This window comes from Aulostomus chinensis, chromosome 15 (genome assembly GCF_037954235.1).
Source record: "Aulostomus chinensis isolate RoL2024-O1b breed Wild chromosome 15, RoL_Achi_v1.0, whole genome shotgun sequence".
Lineage (NCBI taxonomy): Eukaryota > Metazoa > Chordata > Actinopteri > Syngnathiformes > Aulostomidae > Aulostomus > Aulostomus chinensis.
Genome location: NC_141334.1, coordinates 4,188,263 through 4,216,242, shown reverse-complemented (window position 1 = coordinate 4,216,242; position 27,980 = coordinate 4,188,263). Strand labels below are relative to the sequence as shown.

The 27,980-nt window shown below is 44.4% G+C and overlaps 1 protein-coding gene across 1 annotated transcript; it reads right to left on the bottom strand.

Moving 5' to 3' along the window:
* On the bottom strand, positions 1-27,944 carry pof1b (POF1B actin binding protein). The gene is made up of 13 exons (XM_086226874.1): positions 27,436-27,944; positions 24,783-24,863; positions 12,673-12,938; positions 11,780-11,813; positions 11,316-11,396; positions 10,574-10,666; positions 9,355-9,468; positions 8,926-9,078; positions 8,188-8,307; positions 7,941-8,075; positions 7,236-7,306; positions 6,707-6,821; positions 1-5,580 (listed from the first exon to the last, which is right to left on the bottom strand). Exons 1-13 carry the CDS (start codon positions 27,736-27,738, stop codon positions 5,560-5,562), a joined length of 1,587 nt encoding a protein of 528 aa, XP_086083000.1. The 5' UTR covers positions 27,739-27,944; the 3' UTR covers positions 1-5,559.
* Positions 27,945-27,980: the final 36 nt, after the last annotated feature.

The window sequence follows — 27,980 nt, the reverse complement described above, 5'->3', positions numbered from 1 at the left end:
CTGTGTATGTTTTCACGAAGGTACAAGAAATATTAGCAAACAAATCAATGAATACATGAAACCAATCCCCAGCAATGTCAAAGAAAAACTATTTCAATGGGTTCTTCTTTGGTCCACATACCAGGAATAGTAGCCTGGTATAGTTTGGTTAATTCAACTTTTTTTAAAGAAAAAAAAAAGAAAAGTAGCATGAAAAACAGGCACAGCAGTAGCAGTATAGCTGTTGTCTTTACTAAGTCACCATTAGCTTCAAGCTAAATACACGTGGCTGGCTCTCCTAGCATACCAGAGTCGCACAAAAGTGTAAAGCGACACAGAAAAAAAAAAAATCCTGTTGTTTGGGAGTTCAAGACATGCAAAATGACTCTGGGTGAAGTGTTTCTTTAACTTCTAACTTTGTGTGTTGCCACCTTGTGTTGATGAGGTCCCCCTGTGCTGCTAATATTGATATCGTTCTTTCATTCATGCCAATAAAGAATATTGACCTGATGAGAGAGAGAGAGAGAGAGAGAGGGAGAGAGAGGGGGGGGGGGACGGAGAAGCATTGATTATGGCTGATAACTCCGGCTCTTTGATGTGGGTAATGCAGCCTCTCTCTTCCTGCCTCTGCACTGCCTTTACACTCTAAAACCCCTGGGCCCCAGAGGATATTGGGTTTACTGAGCGACAGACAAGAGAGTGAACATGAGGCATCGTGCACGAGCGTGAATGCGACAGCCAAAATGTCATATACACTGGAGAGTGGGGGCAGTGGTGAGGTTGTGCAGCAGATTAATTGTTCATGTGGAAGAAACGAAAACAGCAGATAGTACATGAAAGTTTAACAGCCCGGCGTGTGTGGGCTGTAGCGCTGGTGAGGATGCGGATGACAATCCCTCTCCCTCGCCCCTCCTTTACTCCCTGCTCTTCCAGCGTCGTCTCCAGGCAGGTTCCCATCCAAATGAATTGCGGATTTTAAAAGAATTTGTACAAAATACAGCAGAAGAAAGAAATCCTAATATAGGCATTTTTTTTTTTTATCCACTACTGTGACGCAAATAATAAAAACTGGTTGTTAAGCAGTAGCTGGTGCACTGATCCTCCCGTCTGCCACTGCAGCAGAAGACGGTGGTCAAAGGCCCCTGTGACAGGCACAGATACAGGAAGGAAATCACAAACAACGTGAAAGTTAGGAAAGGTTTTTTTAGTTTTTTTAGGACAAGCCATAGATTTGCTGATTTGGAAATCAAGGAAAAAGTAACACACAGACGGAATGTTTTTAGATGATTTGACTGAAGTATCCCTCCAAATGTCCTGCATCTGGCACATTTCTATTTTGAATCCAATATCGAAACAACAAATGCCAGTAAACTTAATCTCTCACAATGTTACAAAAAAAAGGTTTAGCGTGTTATGAAGTCCTACACGTTTAACTCAAACGCACCGAGTAAATTCTGAGTCTGTTTCTGTGTGGACTCCGTTTACACTGTCAAACAAAAACCGGACGAGATATTCCCCCCCCCAAAAAATCACCCTTATAGCTTTATTATATTGTTTTTTTGTTTGCTTTCTCAGTGTTCGTCCTCATGTTTAATTCACGAGGCCTACATAGAACAGCCTGCATAATCCACTCAAGAAATGTGTCAGTGAGAAGAGCAAGAACATGAAGCAGCAGCCAGATCATGAACTCAACCATTTTGACTTCAGTGCACAAGGCATCGCGTTGATGCGCTGCAGTTATTTTGAAGGATTAGTGGGGTCTTGACATAAGTTTGGATTTATTGCTTGATTCTGTTTGCTTTCCATCCAGCAACTGTAAAGAATCATGTAATTATCCCTCACTTTCTACAGGTTGTTATGTCAGAACATTCAAGGCCGTTCCCAGTGAGCTGGGGTGGTTTTTGCTTCGTCGACGGCCATGTGGACTGAAGTCAAAATGGTTGACAAGCAGCCAACTGAGCCAAGCCCTACAGAGCAGGCATGACCTCATTCTCTGTCTGCTCGGCTCCATCAGCTCCACTCGTTGACCCCGGGTGAAGAGCGTGCTGCTGGCAGGGACTGGCGCCCTCTACTGCACACTTCTATAACAGCAACCAAGCTCCACCGCTCCAGGAACTCCAGGATGAAGATCATGGAATCATTCATGATGGAATAGAAAGGAAGGGGTTTGCTCACTGAATAGATTTGACTGTCAGCATTTTCCTGGACTTTCAGCCACATCTGCAGCAAACAGAGCGAACTGAAAAGAACAGTTGTTGGACCTTTCCAAGCTCAACTTATTTCCTTTAGAACCAAGATACAGACAAAATCACCAACAGTATGATGAGAAAGCTAAAAGCATGGAGGAGGAATATCCTGTAGGAACCCCAACCCTAACCTCAGGTTAAAACCACATTTTTACAAATGAAATTCCATGACACTTCCACACCTTTGAGGACAATTTTCAGGGTTCTTCCCTGTTTACACATGATAAGTAGAGAAACCTGAAAATAAATACTTCTGTTTCGCAAGAAGCCTGAGAGCTCAAATTTGACAACCGTGGGATTATAGATGAATTGTAGAATGAATCACCCTGCAGACATGCTGGGAAGGGGAGGGGTGAGATGCGAGCTCAGCAGTTTCACCACTAGATGTCACACTAGATCCTACACGATGGTCAGGATGGGAAATTTGTTGCACTTTTCATCATTCTGACGCAATCGAAAACAAAACCAGTACACTTTGAAAGGATATATTACTGATTTTAATCTCACTCTATCACAGCTGAAATATTTTTTTCTCAACAGAGAGGTCTGAGGCAGTGCAGCCAGGCCGGCAGCCCTAAAAAAAATCCCTTGCAGTTACAAATACAGAAATACGTTAACATATGACAATAGATTTCTACTATGGTTTAGTAGATTAGCTACAACCACTTAAATAAGCTCAACATAAAATTGATATTCAACTTGAAAAGAACAAAAAACAAACAACAGGCAGGATTTGGTTGTCAGACATTAACCAGTTAGCAAGCAAACAGCGACCCTACAGTGTCTATCGGTCCAGTGCTGCCAAAGCTGCAGATGGCCAGATTATGACGATATTTTGTCAGCTAAATAGGCCAAAGATAAAATGGGTCCACATGAGCTTGCTAACATTGTTAACGTGTGTTTGAGGTCCTGTGTAAACCATTTAAAGGGCCTCAGCTGCGTCCGCTGGGCAGCTCTTCAGTTCACCAGATATTACAGAAGCATCATTGATACTTGACACGAGTTTTTGTCCTAAACTTCTTTTTTAAAAATCATGTAGCACTTAAAAAAAAACAAACCCAGAGCTGCAGCCTGTTAAACCAGTTCCAGAAGCAGCATCTGTAATTGTTCTGTTGCACAAAACAAACACGTACATTTTCGGATCAACTTTCTCTCACACCCTTTTCATTGGATGAAACAACAACGCCAAAGAGGTTCAAAAACTAGGAATGAGTCTTGATTTATGGAATATTCATTTACTTTATAAACAGTACGTGGCTACGTTCTGGTTTTAAAAAGATTTATTTTCACCGATAGCCATCGTGGATCACGACCACCATAAGGCGGCAGAAATGCACCATTAAACAACAAAAGAAAGTAAATACAGTTGTAATTTCAGCTCAGGAGAAATAAGCCAGGTTGTGTCCTTCGACTAAACCTGCTATGGAAAGTACCTTGATCGAACTTCAAGAATTTATAAATAAGTTCAAAGGGAACGACATCTATGGAAGCACTACAGCGGGTTGAGGAAGTGGGCTAGCTGCTAGCGGGATCAACGAAATACAAGTATTTGTTCATCAGTGGTGGCGTCAAAACTGAAGAAATATCCCAACAGTTCCCCAATTTTTTTGCTCAAGATTTCTTCAAAAACCCTCAGTACAACCCTTGGCACAATTAAATCATCGGAGTATTTGATGTTCAGTCACTTCTCAAGTTATGGAGGATTATTTTGCGTGTTTGGAGCAATATTTTCTACATGCAGTCCTTGGTAAAAACAGTTAAGTTTCAGAGTAATCTTTTCTGTGAACGTTCCACTTCGACTAAGCTGCAGATCAGCTGGTGCAACAGGCTGCAGCTGCTTGAGGAAGAGCTTCCAGAGGACAAGCAGCCCGAACACAGACAACCAGAAAGAGACATCTACAGTTTACATATCAATGCGCTTTAAAATCCACCATCACGAAACCCCAGGAAATCATGCTCCACTTCCACACATCCCATCATCCACCCCCACCCCCACCCCAGTGCCATGTATCACACTTATGGGAGTCGGTGCACAGCCTCCTGTGGCTGTGACACACGGCAGAGCCCAGACCCCCCCCCCCCCCCCCGCCATTCCACCATCATATACGAACACATCAATGAACAGCACCTACCCATGCACCTCCAATTCAATCGGGACCTCAAAATAAAAAGCTAATACAAAAAAAAAAAAAAGATTAGCAGACTACCATTTAACACAAAGCGAACTACCCAGCCAGAACATTTCTCAAATGTTCTTGGAAACCACGTTGCAGAAAAGCTGCTCTACAGTCACACTAGAGAAAACATTCACTGAGCATGCCTTTCTTACAAATGTATATTAATATATAATAAATATTTACATGCAATGTAGCAACGCAACCCAATTCCTCATCCCCTGGGCCTGGCATGGTTGTGGTGGCTTTGTGGGGAACCTCATGTTACAGGCTAGATGGTGCCCATCTGGCAGATGTGCATTAGTGACAACTGGGAGCTGGGATGACAGTTTTACTGGTAAGTGCAGCTGCGGGTGTTAGTTGTTAGCATACCGTCTGTACGGGGGCGCAAACTTCTACTGGAAGCAAAGCGACACCAGCCTTTCAAGCACTCACCAATAGGTGACTTGGGCTCAAAGTCATACACCTGCACAACTTCTTTGTGGCTCAAAAAAATGCAGAGGAGCCAGAAACATATATTTAGCCTGACGCTAATAGCAACTGACAGCTAACAGCAGCTCCAGAAAACATCTGTTTGAAAACTCTCAGCCCAAAGTGCTGAGCGCTAAGACTTGTGTGTGCTTTGAGAAAGTATTAAATGTAAGCATGAGAGGCTGTGTGAGTCCTAACAGTGAGATTGAGTGAGAGACTCAGGGTTTAATTCAGCAGTTACCATGTTAGTAGACACTTTGAAGGGCCGTGTCATGTCAGTTGCTTCTTCTCCACTCCGATTTTTTGGGATTAAAATCTTGCCCAGTTCACAGTTGTCACGATTGCTTCAACACTGCAACTTTAATCTGTTACATAATCATTTGCCTGTAGCAGAGCTGGTAAAGTTTGTTTTATTTTAAATTATGGGATTTTTTTTGTACCATTGGCATGAAAAAGCCCCAAACACCCCCAGCTTGCTCCTCAGTCTTGGTGTGCAAAGATTTGAACCGATTATCCCAAATGAATGAGGACGAGGGGGAGGAGGGGTTTCAACCACCACCAAACCTGGGAGCCCTGGGGGGGAGGGAGGGGAAGGGGGGGATGGGGGGGGGCATGCAGGGTCGGGAGACAGAAGATGTCTGGGTCTTCTTGAAGTTCAATCATTCCTGTCGGAGAGAAGCAGTGTGTCTTTAAGGGGTTGTAATGATTTCCTGTTCCAAAATAAACAAAACACAAATACAATTGTTATGTCTGTGCAAATAAAAGGACGGTCAGTTTCTATGAGTATGTCTGCAAACAAAACACAAACTGAGAGCAGAAAAATGTTCATTTTAAGGGACAAGTGAATAGAGTCCACAGATATGAGGTATTTTGAAGGCCAACCCGGAAGTTAACCTCTGAATGGGTCCCCTCGACCAGCTTGGGATTCCCTGTTCAAGCCTGAAGTGGTGCCGTACTGAACGGGTCACTCTTGCTGTTCAAACCTACTGCCTACCTGAATCTTTGAGGTATTCCATATTGTTTGCTTTTAAAAGCAGGGCCATACATAAGCTAAAATATTCAAGTGTTTTTACGTACATTTCAGTTGACAGCAAATGGAAATCATCCCAGAGATTCTACAGTTTCCCATTTGACCTAAAATACAGATTTTAAAGCAAATTTCTTCTCGAACATCTGCCACAGAACTGCCTGCAGCTGCAGCATTTCACCACAAGGAGGAGCCAGTTCACTGAACTACCTCTGTTGCCCCTCCTGCAGCTTGTGAGCAGACAGTTATTCCCAAAACTCCTCACGCAGCTTTGCTCTTCAAAGACCATCAGAGGCTCCGGATCTAGTGGCCCTCCAGAGCTATAACTGTGGGTGGGAACTTCCAGCAAACTGGCAATATTTGGGTAATTATAGATGCAGCGATATACATCTGCCATGCATCCGTTTCAGCCAATATTTGCCTTGTTGATTACCACCGACAGATAAGACTGATAGATGGTAGGGCCGAGGTGCAGGAAAGGTTGAATTAGTCCTCAAAGATGGTTTGATAAAAAGGTTCAAGACTTAAAACTAGTTTTTTTTTTAATGATGTTTTTTTTGTTTAGGTTTTCCTGACACAAAAGAGAAATAAAGATTAAACACAATCTCAAGTAAACTAAATGAAAATAGATTTGTGGTTGCTGCTTAAATGATTCCTTTACTGACTTCAATTCACCCGTGTGGCCCTCAAGGAAGAACTACTCCAGATCACTCAAGTGATCCAGTGGAGATCAAGTGATCGTTTTTTGCTACTCTGTAACTCCATCAAACCCCCATGTCTCAGTTTCCTTCCTTCCCTCCTCTTTGTACCTGTTTGATCATCTCCCCGGTTCTTTCAATGACGATGGTCTTGGCTTCCTTCACAGGCGAGGTAGCCTGGTAGTCGTCACTCAGCAGCCCGAGGATGGGGTACTGGTTCCTGTATCTACAAGCACGCACACACACACACACACACACACACACACACACACACACGCGCGCGCGCGCACGCACAAAGGGATGCTTTAAAACTGATATATACTTGACACAGAGGCCCCATATGACAACAATAAAGAACACGTGACACAACACAACACAACACGCCTGAGAGAGTTATGGTCTCTGTGCACGTGAGAACTGATTTGTCTATATTGCTCATCCAGCTTCTCCTTGAGCTTCATGACGCGCTTCAGCCTCAGAGATCCGAGTGTCTCCCGAAAACACCTGAGTGGCAGCAGCTCACGGAACCTCCCTCACACATCGGTGACTCACGTGTCCTCCCACATGGAAAATACATCCTTCAGCATTTTTGCTTCCAAAATGTAAAATAGGTCTGATGTATCATCTCGCAGTGAGGTACCTCTTGGTGATGATGGTCTTGGTGACGTTCTTGCTGCTGTCGGTCCTCTGCTGCATCAGCCTCCTGATCTCCTGGTGGGGTCACAGAAGGTCAAAGGTCGGTGGAGCTCAGAAACGGGGGGTGTGTTGACAGAAACGTGGGTGGTGTGTTTCATTAAAAATTCAGAGTTTATCTCTACTTTTGGTGTCAAATTGAATCTGATACTCTGCCTGTAGAGGACTTGGAACATAGGGGGACGGACACTTGGTCTCAACTGGACCGCAGGACGACCTGGTGTACGAGAGATCTGCAGGGATAACTTTTTGCCGTAGGCCAACATGAAAGCTAGCATTCCCACAAGTTCTCTCAATGTGTTCTACAACAGCTTAACAGGGAGATGAATACATTCCTGAGGCTAAACTGCCTGCCGAAATGCTGCTGAACCTGAAACGTTCAAAGTAACAAGTGAAACAAGAGAGACAAATCGGGTCACAAGCCCACAGGATGGTTTTCCTGGTTCCTATAACAGTTTTGTGTCCCTGGCACTGAAACTATCAGCTGATGAATGAATATGTGAGTAATTGGAATTTGGTTAGTGAATCATAAAGATCTCTAAAATGAGCAGAGTGTGTGTGTGTGTGTGTGTGTGTGTGTGTGTGTGTGTGTGTGTGTGTGTGTGTGTGTGTGTGTGTGTCTGTGTCTGTCTGTGTGTGTGATGTTGCAAACCTCCTCCTGCTGGGAGATGGTGGTCTGCCGCTGATCCAACAAGGCCAGCAGCTCTGAGATCTTCAGCTGAAGACTCTTCTCCGAGGATGACGACCTCTCAGTGGTGATCTCCGTCTGAATCTTGGTGATTTGGGTCTGACCACAGACAAAGGAGGACAAAGACAGCTTAAGCATGGAGATGACGACATCCTATAAGACAAACTCATTCTGATCATTTGTCCTTCGGAGGATCAGTTTGCGTTCTCACCCGCAGCCTCTGGATCTCTTGGTCTTTTTCTCTTCTCAAGGAGCTGAGCTGGTCGTTGTACTGACGAGACAACTCCTCCGTCTTGATGTGCAGAGCGGAGCTGCTGGCCTGGCCTGCCTGCTGTAAATCAAAGAATTGAGTGGCCAAAAAAAAACCCCATCATCACACCTATAACTTCATTTCTTGGCTGCATCCGATTGGTAGTGAATAAAACACAGACACACAAACAGCACAACAGCATCAACATTTAGCTTCTTGAAATTGTGCGTTAAGTCCTTTTCAACCTTTTCTGAAAGGCACAGCATGATTATTATTGTTATCTTCCTGAAATATTAGCGTCTGCAGGTGACGGAGCTTCTGATTATTGACTTCGGGGTATGAGAACATCAAAGCGCGTCATTCAGTTGAGCAAAAATTTTGTTGAGTGGTTCTGAGGACACAAGATGTGTTGGGTAAAGAATTAAGAAAAAATGTTGGCTTGTAATCTGATTTGTAACCGCAGTTGGCAATCAAAGCAAAACGGCTTTAACTCCAGGCTATGCGCACCTGGTTAGTATGATAAATGTGTATTTTACGTTGTATAAAAAAGTATGTATCAGCTGCAGTGTCGCTGATCAGAAGTTTAAAATCCCCATTTTGTAGGACATGATTAAATAGCTTCAAATGTTTCTACAGAATGAATTCAAACTTGGATGTGTTTTGTAGGACGGACGTGGACGGAAGGACAAGTCGAGTTACCTTCTGTCGCAGCATCTCGTTCTCTTTGTCCAGAGCTCGGCACCGTCCCTCCAGCTCTTTGATCCTGAACTCACGGGTTGAGTCCACGTTTCGGCTGCTACTCAGCTGGCTCTCCAGAGACCGCTGGGCGGCGCTGGTTTCCTTCAGAGACAACTGAAGGATGGAGAAGACGTACGAGCAGTAGATAAGATACAAGCAGCGCTGGGAAGTGCTGCTCCTCACCTCGACTTTCTGATTTCATTCTCATGTGTGATCAATAATCCACAAACGCTTTGAGTTGAGCTAAAACAAACCATGACCCTTCTGGTTCTGTGCTACCGACTGATCCAACTTGCTTGTGATTTATAAACGGACATCTTGTTAGCCATTGCTCACCTTTAGCTTCATGCTATATAAACAAACACACCTTCATACAGAGGAGTTTCGTACCTGGAGCTGCCTGTTGTTCTCTCGAACGGCCTCCAGGAGGCAGTCATACTGCTTCGCCTGATCTGCTTTAAAACTCAGATCTCTCTCCAGAGTCTCCTTCTCACTCTCCAGACGCTGAAACACACACGAGTCATCTTCAGGTCCAAATCAATCCATTCCGTCCATGGATGTCAGTGGATCATTTCAGTTTTTATCTGATGAAGACTTCCTGTTGATGCATGGTAACTGTACCTCACACACTGGCAGATATTTGGGAGCATTTGTTCAGTGTGTATGTGCTTCAAACGTCGTTGGGAGATAAACAGATGCTTTTGTTTTCCTTCATTTGTCCCATTTTTCCAGGTGGAAATATTCTGTTCAGCTTTGCAGGCACAAAACAAATCCGACTCTACGAGTCAGTCATGGACAGTAAGCTCATGATATCAGGCCTGCAGCACATTCAAGTCTGCTGTACGTCAAAGCATGTAATTATACAGTTTTAGGTTTAACAGTGCGTTGTAAAAGCTGTGAGAACGAACTGTTCTATCCTAACACAAACTGCTGGACCTGGTGTCCTCATTTCTAAGAACAGTTTGATGGTGTAGTTCTTTTGTTGGGTGGGATGTTTCCAAGAAATTATAGCAGGAGCTCTTTTCCTCCTAGAATATTGCTTTGGCTATGATTTCCATCTGTACGTTCAAAAAAGGAAACTGAAGCATGTTTTTTCTGATACTTTGCAAGAATTACATGTTAGAAATGGCTGCTACAGCTGCTTAAATAAAGTGATATAAATATAAAACAAAGAATAATCTCTGTGTAAAAGGTGGCGAATGTTTTGACCGAATTGTTGTTGCAACATTGAAAGGTTTCATGCATCAGAAATAATTTAACAGAGCCACAAAGGAAACTGGAGAGTAGCGCTCGTTAAAATTTTGATCTTATCTTTCTGGGATTTTTCTTTTTTTTTGCCCACAAATTGTTAAATTGTCACGTAATAAATTTTGTCAACCAGAAGAGGATCTGATTGGCCCAGGGCCTGACGCTGCTGACGTGACTGTTCATTAAAACAATAAATAATTGCCAGCTGTCACTGTGGAATTAAACTTTAAAAAGAAGAATTTACAGTTTACCATAAAAAAAAAACAAGTAATAAAAAAACAGCTGCAGGGTTGTAAACTCACCTGTAAAGATGAGAATTTGCCCAGTATGTAATCGTAAGTGCACGTGTTTGTGGTTTTACCCGCAGGTCCTCTGACATGTTGAGGAGCTCCTCCCTCAGACTGCTGAAGGTGGACAGCAGCAGACGCATGCTCTTATCTGCAGTCAGGCGAGTCTGACGGGGAAAACACACGAGCACACATCAAGACGTGAAGCGTCTCCTCTAATTCGCCCCTGGTTGAAACTCATTTGGATGAATGTAAGAAGTTTTTGCATTTAGACAAATGCATTTTGATATAAGTGCAAGTAAGACAGCCCTTTACATTCACTAGGAGTCAGAGTATCCTCCAAGCCAGTGCATCATCTGCATTTTTGTTTCAATGCTCAAATTTCTTTAATCTTTCTAGATTAAAGATTCTGCTGTGTTCGTGTCCGGTTGTGTTCTCATTATTTTTATGTGCACCGCCGACAGAAAGCATTAATTGTGCGTAGCAGTTGTCGTCTGGTCAATTTGCCACAAAGTTTAATTAGGACGAATCAAACCACAATCATCAACAGTGTGTACACACCTTTGGCTGCCATGTTTGTACCTGGTGTGACCGAGAACGCAGACCAACGGTGTCACGTCACATGACACGAGCACATGCGTGAAGGAGAACTTTAATTCGTGTTCAAGCAACTGAAACTCCATGTTTTAAAAACACAGACGTACAAAGTGCAGCGAGCATTCCTATCATGACGGTGTTTTATGTTACTTTTCTCTCAGTGCTGCTACGTTGTTGACACGGTTTTTGAACCACGATCTTCTTCCAACCTGCACTCACCTGCAGCAGGTAGCGGATTTGCTGTTTGGTCAGTTCAGTGGCTCCTTTAGGGATCAAAGCCTCCACCTCCTCTTTCTCCATCTAAACACACATCAATTCATCCATAAAGTTACCATTATTGGAAAAAAAAAAATCAATCTATGGAATATGATTATCAACAGATAACAAATTCTTTATTCTTTTTCCAGATCCCGATTCGCTTCCACAGCTGTGGTCGCTAAGCTTCCTGGGGTCCACATAAAATATAAAACATAACAACAACACAACACAAACTGTCTTGTAGTTGTGAGAAAACATTAAAACCCCACAAACACCGTCTGAATTAGTGAGCAAGTGAACAGAGAAGTAAAAAAAAACGAGAGCAAAGTGAGTAATGACACTTTTCTATGTTCCATCTTCAAGCTTGGGTGCGTCGTCCGAGCGGGGGTCAGATTGACTCGTCAGATGTGTGCGATGTCTCTCACCTTGTAGTCATTGTTGGGATCCAGCTGGTGTTTCCTGTTACACAAAGCCGGGGAAAAACAAACAATAAGGAAAGCAGCATGACTGGAAAAGTAACTGAAACTGGTGTGTTTGTGTGTGTGTGTGTGTGTGTGTGTGTGTGTGTGTGTGTGTGTGTGTGTGTGTGTGTGTGTGTGTGTGTGTGTGTGCTGACTCTTAGGCTCAGGCTGTGTTCAGACCTGGTATTAAGATAATTATTAAGATTCATCCCGATGGGATCTGATCTCAGGTGGACGTTTGGTGATGTGGCTTTCAAAAGCATCTGCTGTGTCTTGTTTTGATGATGTGTCTGGAGGGAGGTCAGCTGATGGGGAGTCACACTGACCTCTAGTAGGAGGCGTTTACCAGCAACAGAGAGACAGAAATGGAAATGGTCCTCGCCAGGTCTGTTCCTCAGCGTGTCGCTGACCAAAGAAACTACGCCGCTATGATACATCTCAATGCTCTCTCTCCTGGTCAAAACAGATCTTAAAACCAGAGATAAACTCAGAGAGAGACTAAGTGTGTGTTCACTCTAGCCACTATTGCTTGGAAGGGTTAAAAACTGTTCACACAGGTCATGGGGGGGGGGGGGGGGTCACTTCCAATCTGAATAAAAATAATATCAAATATAATAAATAACACTAAAATAGAAAACTTGGATAAATATAAATACAGTGATCCCGCAACTGAAATACAGGGCTGTTGTTTCTATTTTGTTTCCTCGCTAATTCTCGTCTTCTAGGCTGCACGTGGGATCGGATGCCCACCTCTCCGTTCTGATGACGTCTCATAGGGAGTAAAACATTTGGTGTGTACTTGAAATCACTGCACCTGCTAGAAAATGTTAAAATGCGAGGGGCACATCAGCACTTACTGCCCCCGGATCTTGGACACGTGCTCAGAGATGCAAGTGTGGATGTCGCAGTTCTTCCTGTAAACATCCGCCAGCAGCTCGCCAAAGTAACGCGTATCCATCTTGGTCGGCTCTGGAATTTCCCTCAGCTCCATCCTCACACCCGTCCTGGGGATCTTCTCTATCACCAGTGGGGGCTTCTGCTGTATGACATTGACCACCTCCACTTCTTCCACCTCCACTACCTCCTCTTCCTCCTCCTCCTCCTCCTCCTCCTCCTCCTCTTCCTCCTGGAGGAAACAAGGTGCACATTCACCAATCTGTGTTCATCTTGTCCATTAAAACTTTTGTTAATCGTGGGACATCAATTAAGCAGTAAACCATTTCCTGTCTTTTCTTGAATTTTATGTGTGTTCTCACCAGTGTATGCTAACTCATCTAAGTACTTTTCAAAAGTGGTGTAAACACGACCCTCTACTCACACAATAAGCCGACAGGCGGAAATCTTGAAATGGCCTTGCGCAGCAGTGGATAATCAAGAACTTCTGATGCAAAGTTTCAAATCTGTTGTCAGCGCCATGATGTGATTCATCATCATTTGCAAGGAATTATAGTTTTTGGTGACACGCAATCACCTCCTCAGTGTCCTGCTGTCAGTGTGCATCGTCGTTAAAGAAAATGGCGTCCTCACTGTACGGCCTCTTCGACACCAGCTATTCAAACTAAATATACTGCAGTTGTACGCTTAACAAGCAGGACGTATACATGAGGTTGAAGGGCTCCTTGGCTCCCTGAGGTCAATGTTCATTTTTACTGGAGAGGAAAACGTCACGCTTGGCCTGGTAGGGCTGTTAACAATGGATTTGTAGACACATTTAGCATACAGACAGACGCACTGATTGTGAAATTTGGTACAATCTCTGAACCATACAGAGGCCAATAACTAATGCTGATATTTCTAAATTTGTTTTAATTGGGGGGTTTTTTTTGTTCATAAAATGTTCACTGAAGCTCAGGGAGGAACTTAGGAGATGGGGGGGGGGGGGGTCAAAGGTCACTGTGACATAGATTGTGGTGGCATTCAATCACATTGTAGTATTGTGAATTCATGCTGTGTATTTGTCCTCTGGTGGTGGTGGGGGGGAGGGGGTCAGTGTTTGTATGTGGACGCTCTATTAATCCGCAGCTGTTATGGCCTCCCCCTCATATGGGATTTTTTTCTGGAGCCTGGTTGCAGGGTGGAAGTGCTCATGATGCGCAATAATCCCCGTCTCAATCCAGAGGTGCTAAAAAGGGTAAAAATCAATGCTCTGTGCAGGCCAGTCGGGTTCTACATCCCCAAATGTCCAAAAAATGACTAAGGAGCCTCGGCCAATCCAGAACCAAACCAACCCTGAGTTCCAAGGAACTCCGCCAGTCCAAGCTCCAGCTCCATGTTGTCTAACCCAAACACACCCACCACCTACTCTTATCTACGTGTAGCAACAGAGTCAAACAGTTGCACAACCTGTTATCTTACGTCAAGCTGTGTGCACTTTTCACACAGGGAGCACCTTCACTCTCTACAAACACCCGTCCGTCAACACCCTTTGTTTGCTGACGCAGGACTGACTGACAGTCAAAGCCAGCATTATTTATACTCTGCGTTTGTGAGAACGCTTTTTGTTGCTTCGTCTCAGTTTGCACAAACCATGATTCGACTATTATCTACCGTTTCAAATAGTTTGGATGGAGAGGCTCTAGTGGGATTAATAACTAGTGAATGAAATTTGGCACTTCCTTTTGGGAGAGACAGGTTTGTTGATGTAAGGAGTTCAGGGCAGGAGCTCCAGTCAGAGAGAGCATGCTAGTTTACCTTAGTCTCAATATAGAAATCTATGGCCGATGATGTCATCGGTGCCTGTCACCCCCGTCTTACCAATGGCACCTTCATGGGAACGCGATTTTTCACTGACAGCTGCGATACAAAGGAATCAAGGAACTGTTAAAAAAAAATGTTGGCAATCAGGAAACAGATCTTTGCAAATACGTTTATCTGTAATTAAACACACGGATAACAGAGGACAATCAAAACGTAATACTCTGATTTTTTTGGCAGCAACAAACAAAATGAATCAGCTGCTAACATGTTGGTACACCTGCTCCATGGGTAAAAGAGTTTACGGGGTCATCCTAAGTTTGATATCTACACTGCGGCTGAGTGAAGTGGTTTCGTCAGATTCCACAGATGTCTGAGGGAAGATCAGGAGCCAGAGTTTCCCAGCAGGTGAAGTTTACACTTTAGTTCCATTATGTAAGTTTTTGTTTTTAAAACATCTTTTATATCTCAGTATTAAAGCAAAACCCCAAAAGTTTTTTTTTTTTTGCCTTTTCAGTATTCACAAATAGGCGTCTTGAACTCATGAAGACAGTTTTTATCCACTCCTGCATCACTTTTGGAATCCAGAAAGCCGAAGGAGCCAGCCATGTCTATATTTAGCTTGATGCTCATGGTGACTGTCGGCTAAGAAGAACAAAACCGCCCCAAAATGCTCTTTTCTCAATTACGGCGTCCCGTATATTCCACATGGAGGTGTAGATTATACCATACGATGCGCTTGAGTCTGTAAACTCATGTTTTTCTTCCTGTAGCCACCAGTTGCCCTTAGCTTCATGCTAACTATACATGGCTGGATCTTTCTGCCTTCTTGAATCACAAGATGCAGGAGGGGGAAAAAGTAGCTTTGCGAGAGAAAAACACCCATTTGTGAGTACTTAAAATACACGTTTCAGGTGACATGTTGCTTGAACACAACAGAGGGACAAAACATCTTTCTATTAAATAAAATGTAGCATACAAAAGTTTGTTTTTTAAACACTGCAAACCTAACTTGATCACGATCTAACTAGGTGTCAGAGGGCTTGGTACAAAAGCACATAAATCAAATGTCACACACTGAACTTTTGACAGTGTGAGATTGGAAAGTTGAACTGTAAAACCTAAAGCTTGATTTACGATCTCTTGCTATGCTCAAAGAGAACATGTGATCGGTACCTTCAGGGTTATTTTTTATGTCCTTAAAAGCTATACTGCGCCCTATTTTCAGTTATGTGAGTGTCCTTTACATTCAACCCACGCCACGCAGGTTAAGAAGGCGCCGCCGGTTGAACCGCTCTGGAAGTCTCATAGCGTTCAGTCTTTATGGCGCGGTGGGTGACCTCTAGTTAGCTCTCTGATTGGTGCGGCTCTTCTTGACTTGCTTCAAATGTAACCAGACCAAATTCTGACCAGTCAGGTCATGGCAGTCATGGCGGTGCAGCCACAACAGTACGATGTAGGTGTGTTGACAGTTGTTTGTGGTAACTGTCAGTACTAGAAGATGGAGACAAAAATGACGCACACACATCTTTAAATATAAGAGTGTAATGAGGAGCGCACGTGGCAGTTGATCAGGCAGAGAAAATGTCAACAGCCTTTGAGTACATGGTTTTATCCCAGTTGTTTACGCGGTCATCATTTTGCCGATTCCCTGCCGTGCCTCAAGAAGCAGCACAGCCTGAGAGGCGAGGCTGCTGGCAGTCGTCTTCGCTGCCACGCAAGCGAGGTGACGTCAGCTCTTGTTATAACACTCAAGTGACACTTGAGAGTCTTTGAAAAACGTTTATCTTCCGCACTTTAAGACTTTGCGGTAAACTGCAAAATGGTTGGTTGGAGATCTGCATGCATCGTCTGATCACCTTTCCGGGATTGAAATGCTGACATCCAATCGGGCTTGTCTCTACCTGCCACCGATTTCTCTGGAGCAACTCATCAGTTCATGTGCAACTCCCAAAGAAAAAAGAAGGAGGGGGAGACGGTTCCCTCCCAGATTTAGTCATCAGCTCACCTGCACGATGGCTGATGAGACCAGTCACTTGCTGAAGCTCGTAGCCTGATGTGGCATTTTACCTCCTGCAGGTGATGCTTTTTTTTTTGTTGCTCTGGATAAATAAGAACATTTGCTTTAATGATCCTAAAAATAGGGCGGCACGGTGGTGCAGTGGTCAGCACTGTGGCCTCACAACAAGAAGGTTCAGGGTTCGGGGACCAGGTTAATCCAGACTCTAAATTGACCGTAGGCGTGGCTGTGAGTGTGAATGGTTGTCTGTCTCTATGTGTTGGCCCTGCCATGGACTGGTGACCTGTCCAGGGTGAATCCCGCCTCTCGCCTGCAACCCTTAACAGGATAAGTGGGAGAAATGGATGGATGGATCCTTAAAATAAATCCAGCTTTCTACAACAATCCTTTTGAAGGGAGGATTTATTCCAGTGTGCTTTAGTTTGATTGAGTACTTCATGAACTGGCCAGTGCGTGTATATGACAGGTTGGATCACATGGAGGTGGGTGTGTCCCAGTGCTGCAGGGCTGTGGCTGCAACACTAACATGCCTGTCATTCCTGAGGGAAAGGAGGACAACAAAGTGACCTGAACTAGCTTGGGTCCAAAACCAATGGAGAACAACTGACTCGTCCACTCATGGTGGTGACATAGGTTTTTAATTTCTGTTGGGTTTTTTTTGCCTGCTTAGATCTACTTTTGCCTGAACTGTTAATGGTCTAATACAGTTGATGTGAACGTGGTATTATAAGACATGAGCACGGAGGTTTGCACATGATGACGATATTAAAGGAAATTTCAGGATGCAAAAAAAAAAAAACCCCACAACAACTGGAATTCTATGGGGACAATAAATACAGTACACACAGCAGTTAGGCCAGACACATCTGTCACGCATTTGATATGCAGGTAACCAGCAGGTGCGAAATTCTCATGATCTGCTGCAACACTGAGCTCATACTGCTGTGTGAGAACAACAACCTCATGACAAGAGCTACGTGTGTGTGTGTGTGTGTGTGTTTGTGAGAGAGAGAGAGAGAGAGAGAGAGAGAGAGAGAGAAAACAGGAGCAGACTGACCCAGAAACAAGTGAAAAACGCAGTTGCCTTGGATCAAACGACTCATTTGTGCATCTCTAGTTCCATTCTTCAAATAAAACCACAGTGAGCATCTGCAACTCAGAATGATTCTAATTATTTTTACAAGTGAATTAAGGAAAATGAAACTAAATTTAAGATTTAAAAAAACAAACAAACTTCCCGCTCACCGATGACGGGAATTTCCAAACCTGATTAATCCTTTAAATTCTTCATCAAATATTGATACAAACTAACTAAACTTTTGTTCTGAACAAGGTGAGAAGATATTTGTTGCAGTCATAAAGGTTGGCTTTGTGCAATCATAGTGAGGGCATGTTTATTTACTGTACTCCTTTGTGGTGTTAAATCTTGTGTTCCTGTTTCTGCCATTTTCTCCTCTAAACATCCTGATACCTTTCACTCAGGGAAAAACCCACCACTGCTTTTACAACAGATGCTGTTTCCAAGAAAAATCAGGTTATTTAAAACCATTTAAAAAACAAACAAACAACATTCTAAATCTTAAAATAAAGATATTGCTTTAAACGCTTTCTATACACTCAAACTGCATCACGTTCAAAAATGACTTCATAGCAACGCACGCACAAAAAGAGCCTGTGTGGTAAAGTGAATAACAACAACCTCTTGTGTTACACAATACACACACACACACACACACACACGCTCTGTGAGAGGGCCTGACCTGCTGATGAGGTCAGGTGATTCAGGTGGATATTGGGTTACGGGTCTGTTGGGACGTTCCCTCAGTCTACATGCCACAGCTCCACTCTGCAAAGCTTCGCTTGAACCCAGATAATCATTTAACCTTAAACTACCTCGCATCCAACCCACCAAACATCTGGCACCTTTTCACCCCAGATGACATCAACAACTGCTCTCAATGTACCAGCAGATACTCATCAGTAGAAAACTAGCAAAACACACACCACTGAAAGTTGTACAGGTGAGTGTTTGTCTAGTCTTCCATCTTCTGCACGCTTCCTGGGATCAGCTATGAAGCCAAAAATTCAGATCTTCCAAGAAACCACATCTAAAACTCAGATGTGTGTGTGTGTGTGTGTGTGTGTGTGTGTGTGTGTGTGTGTGTGTGTGTGCCTGCCCCTTAGAAAGCATGAGCATCCAGCTTGAGGCTGATGCAATTTAAGATGTGAGCCAAGGTTGCTGACTCAGTGCCAAGCAAACTGCTTCCAACAATCACTACAACTGGGTGTAGAAAAAAAAGTGATTGCTGGCAAAATATCAGTATGGAGGTTTTGTGAGGTAAAACCGCCTTTGATGTCACACCACCAGTTGTAGGGGAGCAGGTTGGGGGTCACCAGCACACATCAACGTCACCAGCCTGTCCGTCTGCTGCCGGGCAGCTGCAGAGTGGTTTGGTCTCAGTGTAGCAGCAACGCGTTTACCTACACACAATCATAAACGTTCGTATTTCTCAGCATCCTCGTACTCCTCTCACTCCATTCATCATCATCTAATGGCAAATAACTCATCTTCATAATGCCAAACAGTAAACAAAAACCCCACAACAACATCCTAAATCCCAGCCTTGTCCCAAACCCTGGCAGAGTCATTCACACCAGGGTTCAAACAGGTTCGGCGTGACGCTCTCTGATGGATGCGTCCACACCCTTTAGTAGGCGAGTTTGACAACGTGTTCATCTTCCTGTTTTTGAGTCAGAAAACTGAAACACCAGGTTTTGTGGTTGCGCCTGAAGAACGACAGAATAAAAATTACTCTTAAATCAGCTTGGTACTTCAGTGGATCGATGGGAAACTGCTTTCGTAACAGCAGAAGGAGAGAAATCACTTGCAATTCAGCTCATTGAAGCTGCGGCAACGCTGCAGCTCATTTGTGAGAGGAGGGGAAATAAAGATTCAGTTTTGATTTGATTTTAGCAGCTCGTGGCTCAGCTGGTAGGATACCTCCTCCGTGTGCTGAGGCTGTGCAGCGTCCACAGGTGCGACTCCCACCTGTGGACCTTTGCTGCGCGCCACTCCCCAACTCTACTCGCCCACACTTGTCTCCACTGCTCCTCTCTAAAGGCTAAAATACCGGCTCAAGAATACAAATCTTTACTTTAGAACGCATCAAGTTTTTAAAAGTAGCCCTTTGAAGAACGTTCATGACCAGCTGAGCACAACCAACGGCACTGCATATCATGACGTATCAAATATAGGACCGGCTTCAACTGAAAAAGTAAAATATATTGAAAATATTGAGAAGTAATTCTACTCCACTGCAGTTTTCAAAACAAACTGCCCACATTTCTGCAGAGATATTTCCATTTCATAAGAGAAATCAACTCCACACAACCATGTGGTGCCATAACTCAGTTTAACTACCAGCTCTGCAGCTCTGCCACCTGAAGATGGCGCACAGATGTGATAAGATAAAAACCATGCAGATGTGGCAGCGGGATCACACAGTAACAACAGCACAGCATACAAACAAGTGGTGATAAGGTGCAAGCTGGCAGCCAGGAGGAAAAACAACAAACTCGATAGCAAACCTGCACAGCAGGTGCAAACGTCTCACTGACTGTTTGTGTGTGTATCAGCGTAACAGCTGTTGGCAGCAGAGTTCCTCCTGAGATGTAAGTGAAAGAAAATTCTGAAAGCTAAAAATAAACACACGCAAAAAATCATGAGAAAAATACCAGTTCATAATTCTTTATTAATGCTCCCTAAATTACTACAAACACCCATCTGATTGATGAACTACGAGACATCTTCACAGCGCAACAACGTGACCTCCCTCTTAATGTTCTTGCCCGACCACAATGTGACGCCCTACATAACTGTCCTGTAATTAAACCCGAATGTTTCACATTCCCTGCAGTGGTGGGAAAAGCCTCATACTGCAGGAAGCTGTAAATCACAGATGAAAACAATTACCAGAGCAAGAGGAGTAAAGCTTTGTCGTCCAAACGCCGCGAACGTCACGATCGCGCATCTCGTAGCTAACGGACGACAGCTTCCCGCCTCGCTGCAGCAAATGTGACGTCCACCTCAATCCCAGTTGAACCTCGGCCTCTAACTGCTCGCGCTCAGCATGTCCGGCTGTTCTTTCACTGGAGTGTTTCTGTTAGCGCAGTATGATTCTGACCTTTGACCTCCTGGAAATGTTAACTCGGTAGAAGAGGTAAAATCAAAACCACACAAACAGCTGGTGCTCTTTACAGCTGAGTGGACTAAATCATGTTGCATTTGCCATGATGGCAAACCGAGGGATTGGAAAAGAAAAAAAAACATCAGTTGCTGGTAAATCATTTCAAATTATAACACGTAACATTTCCACATCCAAAAATGACTAAACCTTAGTTGTTAAATATTTATATTATCATAAACGTAAGGAGCGATATTCACGCTGACGACGCGTGTGGTTTGGTCGCCTGTCATTGGTGTCATACTCCCTAAAACGACATTGAGGTGCCATCCACCGGGCCTTTTGCGTTAAAAGTATTTCAATGTGCACGATGCATTCTTCCATCACATTTACAGACCGTTAGCATCTTGCATGCTACAACATGGCTAACCTAATGTATGTTGTTGTATTGTTGTTGTGTAACCAAATGTACTGCTCTCTGTCCCCTTAAATGGGGATAAATAAAGTTTTCTGAATCTGAATGGCGTCTGAGGCCACATTATTGTATGTGAGCCCAAAATACTTCATCCAGTTACCATCAGTTAACATTTAACTAGCAGCTATTAGATGTCTTATGCTGTTCAAGGATAATGACATATTAATTACAAATATTTGCATGCATATATGCTTCTGAGACTATAAAACACTTATATTTATACTGCGAGATAAATAGTTACAATAAAATGGCTCCATACAGAGTTTCCAACTATGTATATTCCTGAACTTGCACAACCCGACCCATGATCCCTGACTTCGGTTTGAACACACCCTTCATCTTTGTAAGTGTTGCGACTGAAAGACGGCGAGCAGCAGAGATTACAGGCTGTGCGTGTAATTATATGGAGGACGCACTGGCGGTGCTGCGTTAATGGTTTTGAAGGCCAAAGACCTGAAACTAGGAGTAATTTGCATCACATCCCCCCTAAACTCAGTTTAGGATGATTAACATGGAGTCACGTCTGCAGCCTGTACCAACCTGCAAAGATTAACTCAGCAGCTGCAGGCGGATCAACCTGTAAGGAATGTGTCGGCCAATCACCGCGCAGAGTGACTGACTTACTGCGACGGCACGCCATGATTTGTTTGACTCAAAGAGCGAGACGTTAAATCAGTTTAAGGCACTTCTGAGAGACCCCCCCCCCCCCCCCGCCCACGCGCGCGTGAGGGCATAGTAAGTATTTTACTGAAGGGGTTTCTTTTTCTGCTGTAGTTGGCATTTAACTTAAACTTAACCTCCTACTTAACCTTCTTTAGTCCGACACATCTATCAGGATGTTTCAGGAGGAAATAAGTTGGGATCAACGACGGGTCAGCGCAGGAATTCACACGGATTCTCAGGTTTGATGAAAGAAAGTGTTCTATTTTATCTCTGCAGGCTTCAAAACCTTTGTTTCAACTAAAGAGGAGAGCTGGTGTTATGCTTCCCATTTCCTACCACACCTTCTGTTCTGACAGTGTTTGTCTTTGTAATAAATCACGTCGTTAGGCCACGTAGTTTTCTTTTCTTTTAAAAAAGACACAATCAAGGCTTGGGCAACAGAGCGCCGCGCCAAGCTGGGAGGTAGCGCCACCATGGTGGGTCTTTTGATAACTGTTTTCAAACGAAAGGTTTTTGAGACTTAAGCGGGTTGTTTAGCAAGATCTCCATTATTGGACACCGCTTTTATTATATTTGATGCATAAATGCTGTTAGAAGCGCAAAATTAGGCTGAGAACAAACAATTCCACAGACACGACTTTGTCACTACAAGTAGCAACATTTTTGTTAGATGCACAAACACTTCAAAATGTGTGTGTGTATAAATATATATACCATTCTGCAGTTTGTCCAGCTTAGACTGATAGTGTGTCAGTTATCATTGAGCAGAGGTCAATATGTAAAGCCTCCCAGACACATAAAAGCACCACCCAACCACAAACACACACACACAACTTTTATTGGACAAGAAACTTCCTGGTTCTACACTGTAAAGTAAAACACATATTCACATGACTTTCAAAATAATTACGTTTTACAAAATCATAAATGTGCAGTTCAAACTGAACACTACATAAACATATAAATGTAAAAATATTGAGAGCCAGGCTGAGAAACACTCATTTCCCCAGCCTGTCTGAGAACACCCAGCACTGCGGATGACGTGTCTCTCTGACAACCACTTGCTCACGTCTTGAGAAAAGCTGAACAACAGATAGCAGGCAGAAGCCTGACAGACACAATTATCATCAGCTGTACATGAAAACGAGTCTGAACACATAGCGGGGGTGTAGGGGGGATTAGGAGGGAAAGCTTAGAGGCAGCAGAGCTTCCACCACCTGAGATACTGAAAATAACAGCTGCAATAAAATAGATGGAACTTATTTATTCCAAAACTAGTGACAAAAAGGTGTAATTAACATAATTTATGACAAACAAGAGCGGGACATCTGAGGCCTCGTCTCCAGCTCCGCTGGGCTTTGCCAGATGCTCGCAGCTGCATGCTAGCATGCTAACATGCTACGTGGGAAGGCGCTCGCAGTTTTAAACAAAACCTATTGCGTGTGTGACCCAGTGTTTTTGACATTTTGTTCAACCTTTTCTAAAGAGGGCATCAGAATGCATTCAGTTGCATCGGCTCGCCGTGGAAGCTCAGCGGGTCGCTCGTCCACTGTTCAACTCTTCTGTCAGGTTCAGCTGAAGCCTGGTGCAGTTTTCACGAACCATCTCTAAAACCTCAGCGTGGACGCTTAATTGCAGCCACATGGTAACAAAAACAGTCTACTAACTTTGGCAGATGCGCGTTTTTCTCACGCTAAAGGTTTTCATGACACCACAACAGCGACGTCAGAGTGTAAACGGACGTCCTGCCAACACGCTGGGCATCAAAGTGCCATGATAGCTGCTGTACATCAGAGAACCTCCCTGTTTTGACAACAGCAATATGCATGACACTGCAGGCTCAAATAAAAGGAATGCACCCACCCACAGCAACAACCTCTGGGACACGCCTTCACCAAGCACCCACCCAGAGTGTTTGAGAGTGCTCTGACAGTTGAACATCCCGAGACTGAACAATGTTCTCTTGTAACAGTGTGAATGTAAGAAGCAGAAGGCATGCAAGTGCAGCCCAGCGTATCCGGCTGAGCGCCAAAGCTTTTTTTTTTTAAATGAGACAAGTTACGCTACTGTACTCTCAGACATGCGCTCGCTCTCATGTGGAGGCGTCTAGTCGATGGGTGTGTCTGCACACTCACAGGCTCCCTTTGCAGCTTTCCCTCCCCGTTTCTCACTTCAGGTCACGTCCATGTTCCTCCACAGGATTAGGAGTTAGCAGCACACGGCAGAGCTTAAGACATCACTCATGAGTTTTGATGTGAAATAAAGCCCAGAATGGTGACGTCAGCTGAGCTGGCATGATGCTGCTGCTCAGGGGGTCAAAGGACGTCTCAACTTCACGGCAGATAATGGTGTTCAGACCGAGCATCTCTGCATTTGTGTCCATTTATAGGAAAATGACCTTCACGTTTGATCAGACAGTGCCACATCTCGTTCCTCTTACTCCAAAATAGACGTGTCTGTTGGATTTATCAACTTCAACAGGTGTTTTCTCACTTTCTCGTTAAACAATTCACTCAACTGAACTACAGATCAGTCAAACACTTCCGTTCACTACCCTACAATCACGACTTATTCAGAACCTGCCGTTAACCACAGCGAGTCGCGACAAGTTACCAGCTAACGGAGAAACGTACATATCAGCCGGTGGAGTTTATCCACATTTGCTTTTTTTTAATATGAAAATGAATTTCTATCCATTTTATCCAGGCTCTCTTTTCTCTTTAAAACAAAACACAAAATTAAATCGCTGAGAGTAAAACTGAAGAACTCAGGCAAGATTTTGCTCCAGTGGGTTTATCTAAGTAGTCAGGGACGCATACTTGAGCGGTTGCCAGACTTCTGTTTCAGTGAGTTTTCACCACTAAAAGGGCTTTTACGGTGAATTGTGTGTGTGTGTGTGTGTGTGTGTGTGTGTGTGTGTGTGTGTCTTGCCTCCTCCTCGGCACTTGGCTCAGGACTCTTAATGGGACTGGACGAGTGGCTGAACACCGATGAGGACTGACGACTGATGCTCTGAAATATCAGACAGAGAAGCAGGAAGGATTTGAATAGAGAGGAATGACCTGGAGTCCTCAGGTGACAAACACACTGCATGACATCACCCTGTAGAACATGTGACACTCTATAAAACACACTGCTGGCCCATAAAACATTTGATGAATGCACACGCACGCGCGCGCGCACACACACACACACACACACACACACACTTGAGGAATCCTGACTGATTCCTCCTGCAGGTGAAATGTTGTGCTTCACTTCTGTTTCAGAGACACAAACACGGGTCTCGTCTCAGGTGAGCTGCACGCCTCAAGTCAAACACTGAGTCGTCAGTTACAGACTGAAACTGATGGACTGGTGGACTTGAGCAGACGGTGACGCTCCTGTACGGTCTCGCCCGGGTGTTTGCTTACTTATGAGTCCCTAAAAGATATTCTTCTATTATTAAAGCAAAGAAAAGCTCCTTTTTTTTTAAATTGTGTCCATAATGTATCATAACTATGTTGTTATGGGATCTCAGAACAATAATGTCAGTGAACCCCAGTATATTTAATATATTACTATCCCTACCATCAGTTACAGTGAGGGCTGACGTGTTTTCAGACTTGAGCTGTCTGACATTGACCTGAACACCCTGAGGTCACGCCGTTCACCTGTTAGCACCATGAGGCATCACAACACAACGTCAAAGAATGTTGGTAACCTGGAACGCTGGGATCCTCCGAACTAACTCAGTACAATGTGGCAGGGAGTCGCTACACACCGACATCCACTCTGCACCTCTGCTGACGCCCAAACACAACCTGAAGGAACTATGTTTTTGTTTGTGAAACCAGGAGCTTTGAAAACGACAAACACAAAAGAAACTCGTCTTTCCAGAAACAGTCTCTCAGTTCCAAGAGAAACAAAACTGCCCGCCATTTTCACTGGGAACAAAAGAGCAAGTAAAAAGGTTTTCATGAAATGTCTGAACTGATCTTTTGAAAAGGAAGCTACACGCATGGATTCAACCAATGCCACAAAAATTTTGTACAATTGCTGTGCAGGAAATTGCTACTTGTCTTTCCTCACTGATTCAGCTGATAAAAGTAACTGAATCTGAGCCATAGAAGTCTTAACTACATCAAATAAAGAGGAGGTGCGGCCAGATGTGTGTTACAGCTGAGTACTGGAGCATAGAACAACTCTACATGTGTGCCACACACCTCTACATGTGTGCCACACACCTCTACATGTGTGCCACACACCTCTACATGTCAGCCACACACCGCTACATGTGTGCCACACACCTCTACATGTGTGCCACACACCTCTACATGTCAGCCACACACCGCTACATGTGTGCCACACACCTCTACATGTGTGCCACACACCTCTACATGTGTGCCACACACCTCTACATGTTTGCGGCACACGTCTCTCCAGCTGCCTCTGAATGGAAGTCACTTCACTCAGATGTCTGGCTTGGCGAAGCTGAACCAGCCAGGGCGAAGAATGCGTTTGACTTGAATTCATGAGGGTGTGCCACCTCTGCGGAGCCTCACCGGGTGCAGCACAACTCCTCCCCCAAACCTTTGGAGTATCTGGCTGTGTGTGCGGTTACTCACACAGCAGAACATGCTTGAATTAGAAAGCAGCCAAACAAAGGTTCAGGGGAGGTCCTGCAGTGTAAAACACCAGCAGGAGCTAAAGAAGGAGGTACAGCAAGTATTCACAACTCACAGCAAACGACAGGAGGATGTAGGGAGCGGAGATATGATGAAGCATTCAGGGACTGGAGGCATTCCAGGAGTAAAGCACAGGAAAGATGTTAAACCAGATCTGTGGGTGTGATTTTTACTTTTTGGATTTTTTATTTCGTCCATCATCTAAATCAGCACCAGCGGCTCTCCAGGCCTGCCTCATCCACTGTCCATCATGTGCAGCTGTTTATTTCTGATCAGTGTGTGTGAAAACTCGAAACACCGTGCAAGAGTGAATAAGTTGACGCCGCACGAGCTGCAGGGTGACCTCAGGTTTGCAGCAGCTCCTGAAACTTGTTGTGATGCACTAACTAATAAACTGTAGGTGACCTTTGACACCCAGTTGTGATCAGAAAATGATTGACCCATTCAATTCCATTCTTCTAAAAAAAAAAAAAAGCCACAGATGGGTATGGGTGTGTGTGTGTGTGTGTGTGTGTGTGTGTAGATTAAGGTAAGAGAAAATGTCAAATGTGGCCATGTGACGCAGGGGTGTGTAGAACACCAATGGAACTCATGCTGCCTCAACTAAGCTGCCCTAAAGTGTGATGAGCTCTTCCCTGGATCACACCCTCCCCCCCCCCCCCCCCCCCCTCCGCCAACATCAGCCTCAGAGTTTGACGTCTGACAGGGAAGACTGCCACCATATCGTCTTGATTATGAAACACACACAAATAATTTCAATTGAAGCCAAGTCCTGGTGTTGAGGGTCAAAGTCTCAATGGTTCGTTTTTACAGTTGGAATGTTAAACAACGGTGTGTTGTGTTGGTTTACGGTCCTTCCATCGTCTCTCCTGCCCCTAAAGAATACAAATACAAGAGAGGGAACATGGCCGGTTTACCGTCTGTTGCTGGAACAGGTCGGACTCCTGGCTGCTGAGGCTCAGGTGAGGCACGCTGTGCAGGTACACGGGAGACACCACCTGCTGCATCATCGGCTGCTGCATCAGGACGTACGACTGCTGCTGCACGGCCTGCTGCATCGGCACCAGGTAGCGCAGCGTCTGGTACGAGCCGTTCACCGCGCACGGCAGCGGGGACACGGAGCCTGCCGAGATCAGAGTGCTGCTCACCGAGGGCTCGGACGGTGCAACATTCACAGTCCGGTAAGTCGTCGTAGTTTTCTGGCTCGTCTGGACGGACATTATGAATCGGTGGTGTCCTGCGACTCCCGCAAAACTAAAAACTTCTGGAAGAAGTTTCTAAACGCCGGGAAGCGAGGTTGTTTTCCCGTGGGGTGACAGAGAGGTGATCCGCCCCAGTTAACTTCCTCCTCTGCGGGGTGGTATCGAGAGGAAAGTCCGGTTGGAGAAGTCGCTCCAGAGGAAGACTGAACAACTGAAGGAGGCGCTCCGCCCTGCATGCAAATTTGTCTGTGCATCAGGAG